The 18,312-nt window shown below is 40.2% G+C and overlaps 1 protein-coding gene across 9 annotated transcripts in view; it reads right to left on the bottom strand.

Moving 5' to 3' along the window:
• Positions 1–18,312, bottom strand: part of CD2AP (CD2 associated protein) — a 76,226-nt gene that overhangs the window by 46,672 nt on the left and 11,242 nt on the right. For 2 of the 9 annotated variants that reach the window (XM_021529764.3, XM_085574454.1), the window contains exon 2: positions 7,604–7,764. The exons of 2 other annotated variants lie outside the window; for them this stretch is intronic. In XM_021529764.3, coding sequence (XP_021385439.1) covers positions 7,604–7,764 — 161 coding nt within the window. Of the gene's footprint in view, positions 1–2,722; positions 2,984–7,033; positions 7,259–7,603; positions 7,765–9,473; positions 9,656–18,312 lie in introns of those variants that run through there. 5 more of the 9 variants (XM_085574453.1, XR_014953541.1, XM_085574452.1 and 2 more) reach the window with 5 other exon arrangements.

Raw genomic sequence — 18,312 nt, 5'->3', positions numbered from 1 at the left:
TATGAATCAAGTGTAACATCTAAATAAGGATGGACAATGGAGCAGACTGCTTCACGTGATTACAGGAATAGGGACATGTATAAACCTGCTTCTTCCACACAAACCATCACACTCAATCAGAGCAGCTCTGGGAGGATCCAGGAGCATGCTGTTACCACGGAGCAACATCACAAGCTGATATGGCATTTAGAAAAGCAAGAGGCACGGGTACAATCAACAAACTTGGATAACTCAAATCAGAGGGAATAATTAGCACATTAAGCTGTATTCACATAGGTCATTAATCACATCCATCAGCTTTATCCTGCTGTCCTTCAGAACAGCACCTTAAGTTCCCCGAAGTTCCCTATCAGTGCTGCCACTGAGTCAAAATTTAGAGACTCCTTCCATTTCTCTCATGCTCTTAACAACACAACATCAACATATATATATTTCACCTTTGAAAAGATACTAAATATTATAAGAACCATCAGTGTTTCCCCCATTTTGTGTTCACATTCAGCCACTAAAGACTTCACAACGCCACAGATTTTTACTCTTGCAGTGAAACAATAGCTTGCGAACGCAAACTGAAATCTTTTTCTCAGGTGATTTTTTCAATGTCTTAAAGCACAGGTCACCTTGGACAGAGAAAGGGGCACATGATTTCAACAAATTTCCTGCAGTTAAATAGTTCACTTTTGAGGACAGCATCTGTGACATTTCAGATCTAACAGTCCATCAAGATAAATATTTCAAATAGTCAACTCACTTGCATGCTCTTTCTTACCAAACTAGATACTTATACTGCCTTGGAATATTAAATAATTCATACACCCCCAGACAACACCAACAAAGGAAATTCCTGTGTGGACATGGTGACAGCTGAAAAGACAACCTGACACACAGGTGCCCACAAATGGCTGTGTGGGCAGAGCTGGGTCAGCAAAGGCAGCTCTATAGTGCTAAATCAAATACACCTCCAGACTTCCCCTCTTTATGCCAGATATAGTCACACCACAAAGGGACTTCACAGGGTCAGGACCCAACTGGTCTGAACCCAGGCAGTCAATCCAGTGACTCAACAGGAAAAGACACAGGAATAAGAATAAATCATGGTGAGCTCTGAAATACAGTGAAAATGATGATATTTCAGTGCCACTGGTTATATCTGTCTATGTTTTCAGTTTATTTAATTTTTGTTACTGTTATTTTTAGAAACAATAGTTTCCACATCTTAAGCAAGGCTCACCCAAGCCAATTACCAACACTGCAGTTGGAAAAAAAATGTTTCCTTGTTTATTCCAGCCAAAACAGCTGGATAGCAGAGACTTGTCTCTCACCCTGCAAGCACAGGAATCGTTATCACCATTCTCACAAATCCCAAGCATGTGCCAATGGATGGGATTAGCAGGTGCAGCTCAGGCAAACCCACAAGGTACCCCCTGAAATTACACTCTCCTCCAGTGGCCCTATTTCCCCCAAAAGCCTGAGAAAAATCAGCAGGAACAATGGCTTGACACCATAATATTATCAACAGGTGTTAAAGCACCAGCCTGAATGCTCAGCTTCACTCCTTGCCTGAAGAGAGAGCCCAGTGCTTCTCTCATATACTCAGTACTGAAACTGAAATTACTTAATATGGCTTTCAATCTCACATGTAATCTTTGTTTCTGAGAAACAAGAACTGCCAGCTCCGAAGCAAATATCACCTTCTTACCAGCAGGGCTGCCTACTCTGCCTGAGAAGCAGTGCTGCTCTGAGCACTCTGTGTCACCTCCCTGCACAACCCACTGCTAGTGGTGACAGTTTCTTCAAAGCAATAATAAAACAAAGGAAAAGGCTGCATAAAGTGAAATGTAATTTGACCAACAGGAACAATAAATTGCTACATAACTTGTTTTCTCCAAGCCTTACTTGGATGCAAATATTTTGGACAGAGTACTTTAAGGAGCAGACACCAACACTTTGGAAATGGGTATTTTATTCTATTCCTTAAATACATCCTACTTATTTCAAACTAAATGTGTATGGCATAACCTATACCCATTGCTTAAAAGTTTATTTATTTATCTGCTTTTTTAACTAATGTTACTACACTTTTTAATCATGCCCAGATTAGAAGTAGACTAGAAGAGTCTGTCTTGTCTGAGATCCCTCCCAACTCCATGATTCCTGTTTAAAGTTCTGGGTGAGGTCAACTTACTATTTCTGTAAAGGAATTAAGGAAGATGCTATGCTTGAAAGAGCTTTCAGACAAAACTTCTCTCACTGGCTCACAGCACACTTGTGTTTAACAGCATCCCTCCAGTGAGAACACAGGACAAAAGCAGCAAACAGGGTGCTAATCCGAAGTGTTCGTCTAGGGGGTGATGAAAAGGGAAGAAAAGAGGCTTGGGCTGTGTTTTGTTTCCACAAACACACAGGAAGTTGAACAGAAAGAATCAACTAAAAATAAATCATCCTTTTAAAAAGGAACTCTTTCTGCAAGCACAGTAGATGTCTGCAATCTCTAAGTGTCTCCATATACTACAGAAGGGGACACGAGCTAAACCAACCCCAAGTAATTTTATTACACTAACAATTCTAAGACCATGAATTTACACCATATACTAAATAAACCCTCAAGATCATATTGCAAGCATAACTTTTTAATTCATGCTGTTTCCTTCACTACCCCGAAACACAAATTCTGTTTACAACATTTGATGTTAAGAACATATGGAAAATAAAACAGGCTTACCACTTCCAAGGACATATTTGCTCGAACACACCCAGTGTTGCAGGCTTTTTTTATTTAGCGGGAGGAAGAAAAATGTCCCAGCAAGCAAAGTTCACGTGTTAAGCTGGAGAGGATCCAGGCTCGGCACTAGAGCGGCAGCAGCTGCTCACACCTGTACAGGCAGGAGGCTGTCCCTGCACCAGCTCCAAGGCTGAGGGACTGCATGGCCCAAACTCGCCCAGAGCAGTGCCCAGCTCACTCACCAGAATGTCCCCAGAGCCTGCTGGCAAACCTCTCTGCCTTAACCGATGAAAGCTACTGATTAATCTATCCACTGCTCCTCCCTCATCCGAGTTACTGCCTTGAGCTTATGATCAAACTGGTTTTACTACCATGTAAAGCCTATTACTCACAATACAGCTATTTACAAAACTAAGATAGCAATAAATTAAATAAAACAAGGAACTTCAGTTCTTAAAAAAACCTTCTCAGCTATGCAGGGACAAAAGCCTTAAGAAAATAAGCAGAAGGATGAACACCAAACAATCACTTTCAGTTATCAACACAACAGGTGTCTGCACAGTGAACAGACCACAAGACAAATCAACAAAAATGAATCTTAGTCCATCTTGTCAAAGTAAATGCAAAACAGGGAGTTAAGACTCATTGGGCCAGAGAAAAGAGGGAGGTCTTGGGGATTTCCTGAAGGAGGGAAGGCCTGGACTCTTAATCTTTACTTTCAGAGAACTGTTCCTGTATATTATAAAAGGTCAAGAAGCAAATGGAAATAAAACCTAACCCAAAACAAAAAAGTCTTACACATTCCACACACATTAGTATCTCAAAAAAACCCACACATTCCATCTAACAGCATTACTACACTGGAAACGAATGTGTGCACATTTTCACTGCGATGGATTTTAGAAAGGAAAAGCTGCTCTCAAAGAAAACAATAAAAATCTGCTAGGTTCCATTGGTAAATCCTTTCAGGAATTTATGAAGTTGTTTATTTAAATTGCCCATATAAGAAGCAGAAAAATGGCAATAACAATGTCAGAAACAAGAACTCTAATTCAACCCCACTCAAAGAGGATATGCACACAGTTTAAACAGGAATTTCACAGGAGGTTTTGTTAATAACACTGGAAACATGTGCACTCCAAAATCCAGCTCTGCAACACAGGCAGAACATCTTTAAGAAGCTGCAGCACTGAAAAGTGAATTCAAGGAAATGAGCTTCACAAGAAGGCAGTGTAACTGCACTTTTTTTTTTAACCCACTTGTATTCAACTGTACATTTACCACCATCTTCTCATTTTAGGATTGCTTTGGGCATCCCACACCGAGTTCACAGCCAGCCTTTACAACACCTTCCACTCCCTACCCCATACAGTGGCACTGCACAGTTGTATCTGAGGATGTTTCAGAGGCTTTATGGGGCTCCCTTTAGCTCTTTCTTTTAAAGCAAAATTATGCAAGTAGAAATCTGCACCAAGAACTGCACCTTTTGGGATAGACCATCTCAGACTGCTCATTAATGCAGCAAGTGATGGGCTCACAGAAAACAGCCTGGTCCTAGCTGGCACCAGGAACCAGACATCACCACGCTCTGATCATTCTCTAGCTCTCCCCATCAATATGCAAAAAAGGCTTGGGTAGAAGCCATTAAAACCCAACCAAAAAGTTACCAGATGATGTTATAAAGTACCAAGCATCAGCATCACATCAGTTTCCACAAGAAGCTTCCATAAATTCCCTTCTCCATAGGAGTGTTTCAAAGTCACATAGTGCTTAGCACACCCACACTGTATAACAAATTAACCCAATTAAAAACAGTCTCAGCTTCCTCTGCCACACTTCTAACAGCAAAGACCCAACTGCTACCACTACATGAAAACAAGTCTACCACACAATTTAAAATTATTTTGCAATACTTAAAAGACTTGAGAAATAAAAGGAAAACTTAATCAAAAAGCTATTTCCTGCTTTAACAACCCAAAATGAAGCTGACAGCATTTAGCCATACTTCAAACAGAAAAGATAAATTTCTCAAAGCATGAGATGTGGCATAAAATGGCAGTAAATGCAATGTATGGGCAGAAGGAAGGAAGAGAAGGGGACTGATGTGCTTTAGCAGTGAGGATAGATACAGTTTCAATCTGGGACATCCAACATATTCAGGCAGCATGCAGCAATAATCCTCCTGTCCACATTTTGCTTGTCCTTCAAACAGGCAAGAAGCAGCCTTGTGCTGCCTGACAGCCAAGAACAATCTGCAGCTGGCACCAAGGCAACAAGCTCTTTTCCTGCCCTCACACAGCATGAAGAGACAAACAAAATTAGCAAAACCAAGCTACCTTGAATTAGAACCTTCCTCCCAATTCTCTTTCAGTTGATGAAAATCAAAGGCTTTGATTTATTTTTTTTTAAATTTATCTTCTCTAATAGCATCTAATATTTGAAAAAGAAAACATGTTCATCTTTACCCCATTTAGTCTGTCATATTTAATATGTTTTTAGATTTTACATATGAAGGCAAACCTAGTGGATAACACATGCACTTTCAGCTTCAAACTTTAATCTTTTCCAGATCAGCACAAATTAAAATTTACCATCCATAGTCTGCATGGAGAGGCTATATCCTGGCTGCAGTTCAATTCTTAACAAACCAGTGTGTATACATATGTCACCAAAGAGCCACCACAAATTGAACTACATAATGCATTCAGGCCATATCCTCATTTAATGCATGAAATTATACTCGTAACAGAAGAGTAAGATGATCCTTTCAGGAAGTAATAAATATTTATGTACAGCCCTAGAATTTTGCAACCAAGTATGTAAAACTTAGTGCAACACGCAGTATTGCCCACAGCAATTTGTGCATTCTGGTCACATTTCTGTCCCCTTTCATACTTTTATGCTCCTTCCCTTTCATGTAGGCCATGAGAAGTCAGCAGTACTCATCTCTTGTCGGTATCCTCACTGTTCTTACCACTCCCAATGGTGGAGGCTCTCTTAGCAGCAAACAAATAAACCCATCTCTCCAGGGACTTTCCTCATTCACAGGGCCAAAGTCCAGCCCTGCTTGAGCTCATTTCCACCTCCCTCCAGCAGGTCACCCACACCTTGCAGGTGTTAACAGCACACCAGGCCAAGAAGGGACATATGAGTTTAATTGCTGAGTCTGGTCATAGTAACATCCCACAGATCCTCCAGCATGATCCAACAGTCTACTACAGCAGCAAATGAGAATGGTTTGAGAGGAGGCACAACAAACAAACAACAACAACACACCACCAAAACACTTTGCTGCAACAGGTTTCCCAGAAAGTCTCTCAAACTATCACTACCTGTAAATTAACTTTTACAAAGAAACTATAAATTGACCACGAAGAAAACACACAACTTTCACCTCCCTAACAATTAATGCTTTCCCATGATCTCACCACTGCACAACAGCCTTCCAGCCTCAACATATTACCTTGAAGAAAAGTTCCCAAGATCAGCACCAGCACTCAGCTCCAGCACCAAGAAGGCAAGTTACCCCTGTTGTCATGAAACAAAAGTGATGATTTTCTTCTACACAACTTCCCTTCTGCTTCTCCAAACCCCTACGCCTTCTAGAAGACTGATTGTCCCCTGTAATTCAGGACATCCGACCATGCTATGCACATGTGAACAGCTGGAAAGATTAAAACACCTGCAGCTGAGATGCTAGGATGGAAATAATTTTAAATAAAGTTTAGAAAAGCCACAGCTGCAGAAGAGCAAGAAAACACCCAACAAGTATGCTAATTAACACAGAAACATGTCACATCTGACCCATCTTTGCAGCTGGACAAACAGATGACACACAAACCAGCAAAGAACTGATGCTTTCTTCCTACACAGCACTTCAGAGCTAATTAAGAACATCATCACAGTGATCATCAAACTCCACTTGAGGTCAAGTTACTATTTATACAGGATTCAAAACCCTAAAAATTACTTCAAACTAAACTACCAACAACTTGAAAACGTTAGACAAGTGAAAAGCATTTGTACAAACTTTCCCTTGGTATGAGACCCTCTCTGAGTACAACTGGATTGTTCCCATCAGTTCTAAAGGGAAAATCTTAAAACCCCTCACAGTAAGTCATAAAATAATAATTTCACTTTTTCAATTTCTCAGAAAAATCATAAAATTCAAAATACGTATAAAGAAGTGTTTACAGCACTGGACCAATATCCCCTTAGGTTTTACAACATGAAGGTAGCACAGTAAGATACACTGGATAGTTCTGGTTTGCAAAGAATTAATTTCACTTCAAAAGGGGTAGAAATACCTACATTCACTTGAACTATGTGGAAGTGTTACACCAAGGAGTTTGCAGAGCCACAGAAAAGGCAGAGCCAGCAGCAGAGTCCAGGGTAAAGCAGAATTGCCCCTTCAAATACAGCAGCTTGATCCAGGCTGAAGAATCCACATCAGCACAGCCTGAAGATGCAGGTTTTCATTATAGATGAGCTGAGCTGTGACCTCACTTTGCCAACTCTCTCATGGCTGGATGTCTTCTGTAGGGGTAGGTTTAGGGTTTTCTTATATTTTTGGTTTTTTAATCAGTTCATCCCACTAAAGCAGGTAACCGTGGCTACAGATAACTTGGTTGAAGTCAGAGTGAAACCACATAATGCAAGAATAGAGGCCAAAATAAATGCTACAGTAAGAACAGATGGCAGAATTTAAATTTTAAAAATCTTCAAAAGCATATTAAAAAAATGTCAGCACCTTGAATGTCCTCCCATTAAAAAAAAAAAATAATCCTGTTACAAATACAACTTTTGTGTATTCCAACTATTTCAGTAACAATGACCCAGTCACACCATCATGGTAAAATCAAGCCAATGCAGAAAACTCACCTTCACAAAATTGTCGGGGAACATGCCCCTTCGGCCATTTAACTCCCCTTCCAACCATCCTTCTTCTTCCAGTTTTTTCACATTCCTGATGATTTCCCCAACTCGGATTGTTAACTCATCATCATGCACTGCATCATAGTCATATTCCACAATATAGTCCACTAAAAAGGAAGAAAAAAAAAAAAAAAAAAAAAAAAACAAACCATGCACAATGAATACAACCCAGAATGGGAAATGCAACTTGAAAGCCATGCACATTCAAAAAGCAAACCTAACAATGAATGCTAACAACAAGCATTTCCCTCACAGCAATGCTCATCTGTGAATTGTGACATTCCCATGCATTTTTGAGAGGGAGAAACAATTGCATAGGCACCTATTAGAATAAAGTAAATTTAGGAATAGGACACCAGGTCATTATTTTTGTGGTGGTGGGTGGGCTTTTGTTCATGTCTGGTGGAAGGAATTGCTGGCAATGTTTTCTTTTTCCCCACCAAGTTCCAGCTGAAGATTTGCTAATTGTGAATCACTGCCCACAGGGCAAGTGTTTCTCATTCAGTGCCCACTTGGGGCCAAGAATCAGACACTTTGTGTATGGTACACTCTTTGTGTATGGTACATACTTGCAATGCCTTATTTATCCTCGTACTCCAGCCTGCTACTGCATTTGCAAAAAACTAATTGCTACACACACAAATTTTGCAGGCTTGATCCAAGAAATGCGATATAGTTAGAAGGTGTGTGATTACCAGTACCACACAACTTAAACTGCAAATACATAAAAAAGCAACCTCCTTCAGAGGCATTTGGTTTGTACAAAGTAGAATAAGCAAGTGAGCTTTACTTTTGATACAATCGAGTTTACTCAGAGGAGCACAGCAGCGTTCAGACACTTGTCCATCTGTTGCACTAGATCCATGAGAGTTGCTCACTGACAGTTTAAGGCTTGTTTGGCAATAAAGACCCATTTGTTCATCAAGAAATTCTGTTCATGCCCGAAATTTCCACAAACCTGCAGCAACCAAATAATCTTCACTCTCACTCAAATTCAGTCAAATAGCCAGGCACTGACATATGTTAAAACCCTGTCTTCACTGAAACCTCCCTCTCCTCTGAAGATCACAGTGCACAAGAGCACAAGGCTAAAAGACAGAAATCTTGAATGGTTGCAGAAGTTTCCCCGGTTAATCTATTTTATCAGTGCATAATAATACCCAACAATTAATTAAAAAATGAAGAAATCAAATGGGAAGAAGCATTATTTCCTTGTGTAATTAAACCAATGTGTAATTCCGATCTGTGGGCAGTTTTAATCACAAGTGCAGATGCAGTGATTGCAATTAAGCCCTTATCCCTCTGCTGCCTATGGACAGCCAGAAAACCCTTAGCAAAAAATAGAACTACATGATTCATGATGGCGACATGAATGCAAGAGATGCTTGAATGATATGTCTGGCAAACTATTTTCTGAATGCACCCATTAACAAAGGAATCAGTAGACATAAATGTGAAGACTTAATTTCGCCAGACTTAATTTGAAGACTTACAAAGACTTAATTTTTAAACTTTCTTCCTTTAACAAAAAAAAAAATATTTCTTATGAACAGAAGTCATCACTAGAGTTACCTGCCTATGATACATAGCTGGAATTTCCAGCACATACTTTTTCTACTGTAGACATTTATCTTTCCCAAATGTACTCTTTGAGCTTCTTTCAAAGCATCCTATTCTCCCATTACTGCCTGCAGCAAGCACAATAGTTCTGTCTTGCTTCTGCACAGAACTGTCGCTTGAATGGCTGACAAAATATTGCCAAACACACAGGAAATTCTGACAGTCACAAATCATAAAGACAACAGCCATTCATCACCTAAGAGTCTGCAAATGAAAACTTCACCTTCCAACCAACTCAGCCCAGCCATTCTGGAAACCTATAAATGTAGAAAAATGTAAGAAATATTCATGTCACTTATTTATCTTATGATACACTGTTTTGAAGCACATTAGCAGGTAACATATCCTATAGAACAGCTTTACAAAGTTAAACATGGAAAATGGATCACAACAGAGTGTCAGTCATGGCAAATGCTCACAGCAGTGACTTGAACTGCCAAACACCTGGTCCTTTTTCCACAGCTGCAGTAGATAATCACATCCACACTGTGTCAACATGAACCAATTCTATTGAAAGCTTATTTATTCCCCTGGGAGAACGTTTCTGTATCTGTGTTTGAAATGCACAGCACATTTATTTGGTCACCTTTCCAGAGTACAAAACACCAACTTGATCATGCCAACAACAGAGAACCTGAAAAACCCCCAAGTCATCACCCACATGTCTTTATGTTCCAAAGACAAATAGCAGTAAACAGACATCACCTTCTTACACTTGAAATTTAGGTGCTGAATTTCCTCTTGTAATACCAAAGTGCTGATTTCCTCAGTGATACCCAAAGCCATCCTCACCCTCATGGATACACAGACAAAACAGATACGAATTCTGCTGCCTCATCTGTAAAGGGGAAGGGACCATGGGGAATGTTAAATCTTTTAATCCCATAGATTTTTTTTTCATATGATGGCAGAGGATCAGCAAGGAGCTACACATCCCATGTCTTGTTACTACGTGATCCTCAAGTACACTTAAAGTTTTGCTTTTCAATATTAGCAAGTAGCACTAGCTGAATCATCTGAGTGATGGGCAAGAAACCTCTGTACTGCCAAAACAGTCCAGATTAAATAAATCTCTGAAAAATACTAAAGTATAATATTTACCCAAGTAAAAACAGAGTCCAGCGATGACAGAAAATGTTTTTAAGAATCACAACTCCTTATAAAACACTTACTAGAAATTACATTGGTTGACTGATTTTACTTCTTAATTCTTGTACTAGTTCTCAATGCTTCAGGTTCTCACTTATAAGCTTCACTCAGGAACAGATACACTGCCATCAGTCAGCAGTAAGGGGGACTCAATACAAGCTGATCAAAACTGTTTTTAAAAATTCTCAACTGGTAGAATGTGCAGCAGAACTCCTCAGCAGCACAAGATATCAAGCCCACCTATCTTATTTCCCCTCTGATTTTTACACTGCTTCCTCCATTTCAAACCTCACTCAAATCAATTATCTGTAGCTTAAAGTCCGTAATTATCAAGTCTCAAATGAAAAATAGTCTTAGGCTTAAACAGGAACACTGTGAGGTTTACTGTGCTCTTCTAGCACATCCAGAAACACTAAAGTCCACCTGAGAGGGGCACACAACTTTCTCCTGAGTTTTCACAGTATCTGCACACAAGGAAAGGCTGCAAGGGCTGGGAAACGCTCAGGGGTATCTCATCAATCAGGGTGTGGAAAAGACCAAGCAGTGCCCAATGAAAACACAAGAGGCAGTGGGACAAAATAAAACCAAACAAATGCACTTAAACATATATAAACACATTGTCATCCAGCGATCACAGCTTTCCAACATACTCAGGAAACCTTCCAGGTGGTGTTTTTTGAAGGTTCTGACCTATTTTTAGGGGCAACTGACTGATTAAAATCAACACGGCTACAAAAAAAAAAATTGACTGGACATATTTGGAGGACGATGGCTCTGTGGGAAGGGTCTGCTCAGCTCCTGTCATTTAGTGAGATGACAACCTCATTAACAAAACAAGAGTGAAACGATGGAGTGGGACATTAGGAAGAAATTCTTCACAAAAAAGGTGAAAAGAGTGATCATATATTGGAATGGCCAGCCCAGGGAAGTGTTCAAGGGAAGACTGAATGTGGCACTTGGTGTTTGATCATAGCATGGATTCGATGATCTCAGAGGTCTTTTCCAACCTGATTCTGTGATAAAACACACCAAACACGCCAAAGCCAGTCAGCAGCTGCAGACTACGTAATTCCCCACAGCACAGCGTCCTGCCTAACACCTCTTTGACAGAAGAGCTCCCACTGTCAGCCAAGACAGCAACACTCCCTGCACCAGGCATTCAGTCACTGCTGGCACAGCTGGACTCCCCACTTATCCAAACCTTACACAACCAGCTCTTCTGCCAACCACATCCCAGTGCCAAGGCAGAGGCCAAGTCTCCCAAAAGGCATGGCCACATTACACCCATCTTCTCTGATTTTAAACAAAGGACGCCTTCAGCTATGCAAACACTTTCCAAAGTTGCCCTAGAGGTAACTAAGGCGCTCTGGTAGCCCTAAAACAGAAACCGAAACATAAATCAAGGAAGAGTGGAAAATATATCAAAATTCTAGCATGCCTGTGTCTTCAATAGAAATAGGCACTCATCCAGCAAACAGCATAGTTTCACATTCTGGGTACTTGGTTTAGGGAATTACAATACTGTCAGAACCCAGTGACCTTTCTGTAGTAGCCAAAGAAAAAGACACAAAGAAAGCAGATTTAAAATAAATTCCATTAAAAACACTTCAATAGCTTACACTTTTTTTTTTTTTTTTTTAATGAGAGGAGAGCGATTCATCAGATAACTGAAATCCTTGCAGAAACTGGGAAGCCTTGCTGAAACCTGCTGCAGGCCTGGAGGGACAGAGTCCAATGTGAAGCAGCAAAAATTGCTGCAGTGCTCCATAAAAGTCTCTTCAGGCAGGTTTCAAGCCAGTTCAAAGTCATTTATTGGAACAACAATCCTGGAAAGTCGTGTGACCTCCAGAAGTACCTTGCCAGCAGAACTGCAGTTATACTAGAAACTGAGCTTTTGCTTTTCCAATTTATCACAACAGTTGCTAGATGCCTAAAACAAACTTCATTAGCACTGCTATTTCCACTTGTACATTTATCACATAAAACCTGCAAAATTTAGTCTCCTATAAAACAAAGTCTAACAATTTTGTTATTATGTATGAATAGAGTTACAAAAATATTTCATTTTATAGCAGACCAAGTTTAGACTGCAGACAAAAGACTACAGCGGACACAATCTTACCCTTTTAGCTACCATACTTTTCTTCATAACTATTTCAAAATCAAGTGCTGAACTTAAGGAGAATGATCCTTCCAACTGCTTTCCCACAAAAATGCTTCTACCATTTATGAGCTATAGGAATTTCAGCTGGTTTAATACTAATATTAAGTATATGTTCAGCCACTTAAGACAGACCTTAACACTGAAAATGTAGCTCAGGTGTTTAAATGCTGAACAATGAAAACACCTCCATGAGTGTTAAACATAAGAAACATAAGTGGTTATAAGAATGTTTTCTTTCCACTTCAATACCATATAATTTCCTGTCACCCTGACCTGAGTCACTGATGACAACCCAGATGCTTAAATAGAAAGGCCTGACAGACCTTCCACCACCCTTAAAATTCTAGTTCCTGATCCCAAAACTGTGAGTTTTGTATACAAAGCTCTCCTGTAAAGACACGCATAAGGTGAGCACCAGGGTTTAGCAACCAAAGACAAATCCCTCCCAGCCAAGAGCTCCCACTGCTCAGGCTTCCTCCAGGCTCTGCATCTGCTCCATACTCCTGGTTAAAAATTACCAGAATGACCAGCTCCCCAAAGATCCAAGTATTCATTTAGGGTACAGATGTAGTTTTGCTCCTCCTCAATCAGAATAGGGGAGTGCCTCACATTTCCCACTATCAGGGAAACCACTCTGAGCACTGGTCTTGTGCAAAAGTACTTCCCTTCCTTTCACACCCTAATAACTATCCCATCATCTGAGGAACTAACCTTGAGCAGATGGAAATATTCAGTATTTTCTACTTCCTTTCTCATGGTGCCCAATAAAGTTACATGATCAACAGAGAATGGGAAACCCACAAAGCTGTTAATTCCAAGACATCTTAACCTAAGGGATGCTGTGATCCTCCACTTTCTTCCATGCACATTCAGTGGTCCCTTCCCCCTTTCCCCCTGTTCTCTGATTAAATTAGTAGTTATTTATAATACTGGTGAATCAGATAAAGAAAAAACAGCCCAAGAGAAAGTTTATAATGACAACTTTCTGCAAGTTTATCTCTTTAAGATGTCTCACTGCAGAGTCAGACACGAGACTGCTTCAAACCCACTTTAGATCAACCACTACATCCCAGATCAGGAACACACTGCTCAGTGAAGCTCCAAACCACCCTCATTTGTGGTGGTGCTGTTCAGTGTGGAACAATCTCACAAAGTAATCTGGAATTTTCACTGCAACTAAACCCAGGAACACACTTAATGCACATTAATCTTTAACAAGCATTGTGTCCATGGGACTAGACTAAAACTACAATGATATAAAAATGTCCAAAACTTGAAACCTGAATATGACCCCTCACACGAGCAATTTCCCCCTACAGATCCACTCATCTTGCCCCTCTCACCACTTGCTGCTTTGCTCAAAGCTAGTACTGCCATGAAACCACATCCTAATATAACACAATTATTGATATGAGGCTACTGGATTCCTGTCAACTCTGATGGTAAGGATACAGTTCCATGCTATTAAGAAACTGAACAAATGTAATTAGCTAATGGAGACCACATAGTCCACACATATTTAACTGTACAGTCACCAGTTTTGAGCCACACCACACAGAAGAGCAGACATTTCACTGAGCTGAGCCAGGCAGAGCCATCACATCCACATTCCACATGGAGGACTTACAAATAGTTGCATCACAAGGGTTACTGCAAGCATTAAGCATCACCACTGAGATGTTTTACCTTCCCAGGAGCTCAGAAGGAGGTCGGTGCCTCCTGTACAGCCCCTGGAGCAGCAGTGACACATGGCAGAGCCATTTCTACCTGTGCCTCCTCCCACGGGAGCCACACCAGTCGTGCCAGCTCCAGCCCAGATAAACAGCTCTGTAGCAAAGCAGTCACACCTCCTCCTGCTCCTGAAGCTTTGATCCCATATGCCAGCCAAGCAAACTCTGCTGCCACAAGGAAGGAAGGTGGCAGAGGAGGTTCTCTGCAGTTTAAGATAATGCTGACCTCATTTATTCAAATACTGACTTATGGTCTTATTTTAAGCAAAATGCCCAGAGCCATGAGAATTCTTTCATTAGTTTATAATAATACAACATAATGCCAATAAAACATATATATTTTCATGTTGTTCTATGTACATTTTCTTTTAAATACACAATTAATTCCCAATTTGCTGTAATCTAATTATTCCAGTAATGGATTATTTCAAAGACAGAACCTAAATCTGTACAATTTATTAGTTCAGGTTGCTGGGCAAACAAACAATCCTTTCAAGCACCAAAGATTCCTCCAATACATACAAACACACAATGTTGGACCAAAGCTGATTCTACATAAAACCAGCTCAGCTATGTCCACCCAGTCTTTGGAAGCACCACAAACATCCTGCTGTCACCCAGTGGGGACTCAGTTTGGATGCCAACAGGATTTGCTTTGTTTAAAGTAATTTCATGCGGAAGTGAGTATGAGCCTTCACTCTCTCTTCAACACATCCCATCTCAGAAGGCTCAGCAGGTTCAAAACAGCATTAGATGAGTGAGGGCAGTCAGACACTGCTGCAGTCAGGCTAAATTCCCAGTAAGTTCCTTTCCACTTCCTCAGCACAGAGGCTGACCAGCCAGAGCTGTTAGATATGTGATGGTTTACAAGACCATCTGCTATAAAGATAGCTTTTAGGAAAAAAATAACAAAGTCAGAATAAACACACACCACAGAGAAAACCAGCAGCATCAAACAAATAAAAAAATGGCAACAAAGCAGCTTTGAAACTCTCACAATATCCCATATCTCATGGAAGCCTTTGCTTCCCCACACTTGAGTGCCAACAGCCCAGCTACTGTCAGCTTCCCATGTTGATGAAGTGCTCTGAGCTTAAAGGGAAAAAACCACCATTGCAAGAGAGGAAGGAACACACTGGCACAAAGGCACTTCTGTTACTTTCCTAAGGGGTCTCAGCACATTTTCTACTTTCTAATGATAACAAGTACCTTATTGCATCCTTTCAATATATACTTTTTCCCAAGGTCTGTACTGACAGGACTAGAGGCACTGGTTTTTAGTTTAGGGGAAATTTAGATTAGACATCAGGAAGGAACTCCTGCTGCTGAGGGTGGTGAGACAGCACCTGGAGCTGGCTGGGGATTGCACTGTCTGAGAGTCTGTGATTGGGATGTCAGTGCCATTGCAGTGAGAAGGCATTTTTGGGAAAAGTGATTATTGGCTGAAACTAATTCCAGTTTGGCCAACTTTTGCAGAATTTCCTGTCAGCTGCAAAGGTAAAATCAAAAGTGTAAGAAACTTCAGTGAGGGATATGAGAGATCTCATGGGTTATAAGAAATCTGTCAGTTACAGGATGTCTCTGAAAAAGAACATGCTAATGACAGGGATCTGTTAATTTATTTGTATGGTTTACAACAAAAAACATCATAAAATATATTCGTGCCTGAATCACAGGATAGCTTGGGTGGGAAGGGACCTTTAAAGATCATCCATGGGCAAGGACACCTTCCACTAGACCTGGCTGCTCCAAGCCCCATTCAGCCTGGCCTTAAACACTTCCAGGGATGAAACATCTGCAGCTTCTCTGAGCAGCCTGTGCCAGTGTCTCAAGCCTGTGACAAGGCAACTTGAATAGTTTTTGTCCTTTTTTTTTTCTGTCCACCCTGCAGTATCTTCTATTTTTCCTTACTTCTTTTGTAACTTGCTCTGTGCTGCATCATCCAGTTCTAGCACAAATATCTTCTGCTTAAAGCAACAATTCCTCTATATCCATAGCCTGCCTAAAAAAAAGGAAAATAAAAACAAAAATAGCAGTCTACCCTTGAGACAGTCTAAAGCCAGGAGACTTGGTTCTGTCAGCACAGAACTCATCCATCTGGAAGCCACCCTGGATCGCCTGGCATTTTTAGATTGGGTAAGGCAATGGTGCATTCTCCACTGTATGACTCACCGTGCATTTTTAATAAAAAGTTTGTGTTGAATTTTACAGCCCAGTAAGAATTCCTGTAATAATTAGGAAAATGAACAGTTGAAAACAGTTAAAAATGCAGGCTTTTCCTCCCAAATTATTTCAACTAATGAGAAACTTGTTGCATTCTAACAGTAACCACATCAAACATCAGTTTCTTGTGCTGGCTTGAGTGCAATTAGCAAGAGACTTTGGGAAGGAAACTAAACAGAACAGGAGAAACCCTGCCCAGCAGCCTGCTCTGAACGACACAAACCACATATGCCTCATTTTCCCACTCCAGGCTTCTGTAATTTTCTGGAGTGCATTATAGTGCTTAACACTGTACAAGATCAAATGCAACTGAAAATTGAATGTTTGTCAATTTTCACTTACCCAAAGCAAATTGTCTTCACAATATACTCTCATAAATTTACAACTGTTTGCTGTACATAAGTCACCACTGACAACCAGATGGGAACAAACATGTTTTAGGGGTACCTCACTTCAGATTTATCAACTCTAGAGGAAGCATCCCATCATGTCTCCTCCAATATTACCAGAAATACTTGTCTTAAACTTAGTCATAAATTTAATAAATGTTACAATTGTGGATTTCATTTAACTCCCCACTTCTATGAGCAGAATTGCTGAGCTCTTCCCTTTACAGCACAAGACATGAAATGGGAAGTATTAGAATGAAACCTCAACCACTTCCAGGTATTTAACACTTCGTAAGGTTAGAGGAGGTCAAAACATTTCGCCTGGGAAGTGACATGAAGCAGAAGGTGATGGTTTGTGCTACATGCTATTTCCCTCAGTGTGAGCAGGGCTCAGAGCAAGAGGTGACACCTGCAGGAAAGGCAGCAATGTCCCTATGTGCGGAAGTGAAAAAATGCTACTAATTCACATAGCAGAGAAAACCAGGGATCTTTGAGGACACAGGGGAACATATTTAAAAAAAAACCCACACCACATTTTCTGAAGCCATGACTCAGACATTGTTCCATATATAGACTATGCCTCTTCCTCTGTTCCTTTCCTTAAGTTAATTTTATAACATCTATTTGGCAAAACCTTCAAGGTGAGTCACAAAATACCAAATTACAAATTGTGCTAAAACAAAGCCAAAAAAGCACTGAAGAACAAAAGAATTTCTATTTTGTTCAAATCCAAAGCACCAAATAAACAGTGAAAATACCTTGAGGTCAACAACGGATTCATACGTGTTCTCTTTAAAGCCTTCACTACATAGCTTACAAAAATAAGTTTGAAGCTGAAGATTCTGTTGCTTATCTGAGAACTCTTTTTACAAAGTCATTCCCCTGAAAAATAACTGTATTTGAAGTTTCCTTTCTTCTGTCAGGACTCCACACTATTATAAAAGCTTCAGCTTCTCCTGCAGATTTTTTTTTTCAGGATTCTCCTAGCCAAAAAGGACATCATTATCATAGCCCCAGGCTATGAATTCAAGAGTTATGAAAATAAGAAAATCTCTGAAAGACTTTTGGGTTTAAATGAAAACTCCTTTTACACTCCAAAGAAATGCAGAAATGCTTTAACGGACAGCCTACAATTTGGCACATTTCTAATTCTGAATGACAATTAGCACTTGCGCAAACATGGCAAGAATCTGGCTTTGAAATAAATTTACAGGAACTTAAAAGCATTATTCGGAGCATGTACAAAGCACTCCATCTGTAAAAACAGACATGATGCAAGAGTCTGAATGGTCCAAGACTGGAATTCTGCAAAAACCACAAAATATGATTAGCATTACAACAGGAACAAGTGTTTGTATCTGACTCCATGCTGTCAGGGCA

Source organism: Lonchura striata, chromosome 3 (genome assembly GCF_050655825.1).
Source record: "Lonchura striata isolate lonStrDom1 chromosome 3, ASM5065582v1, whole genome shotgun sequence".
Lineage (NCBI taxonomy): Eukaryota > Metazoa > Chordata > Aves > Passeriformes > Estrildidae > Lonchura > Lonchura striata.
This window is presented reverse-complemented; position numbering and strand designations above follow the sequence as displayed.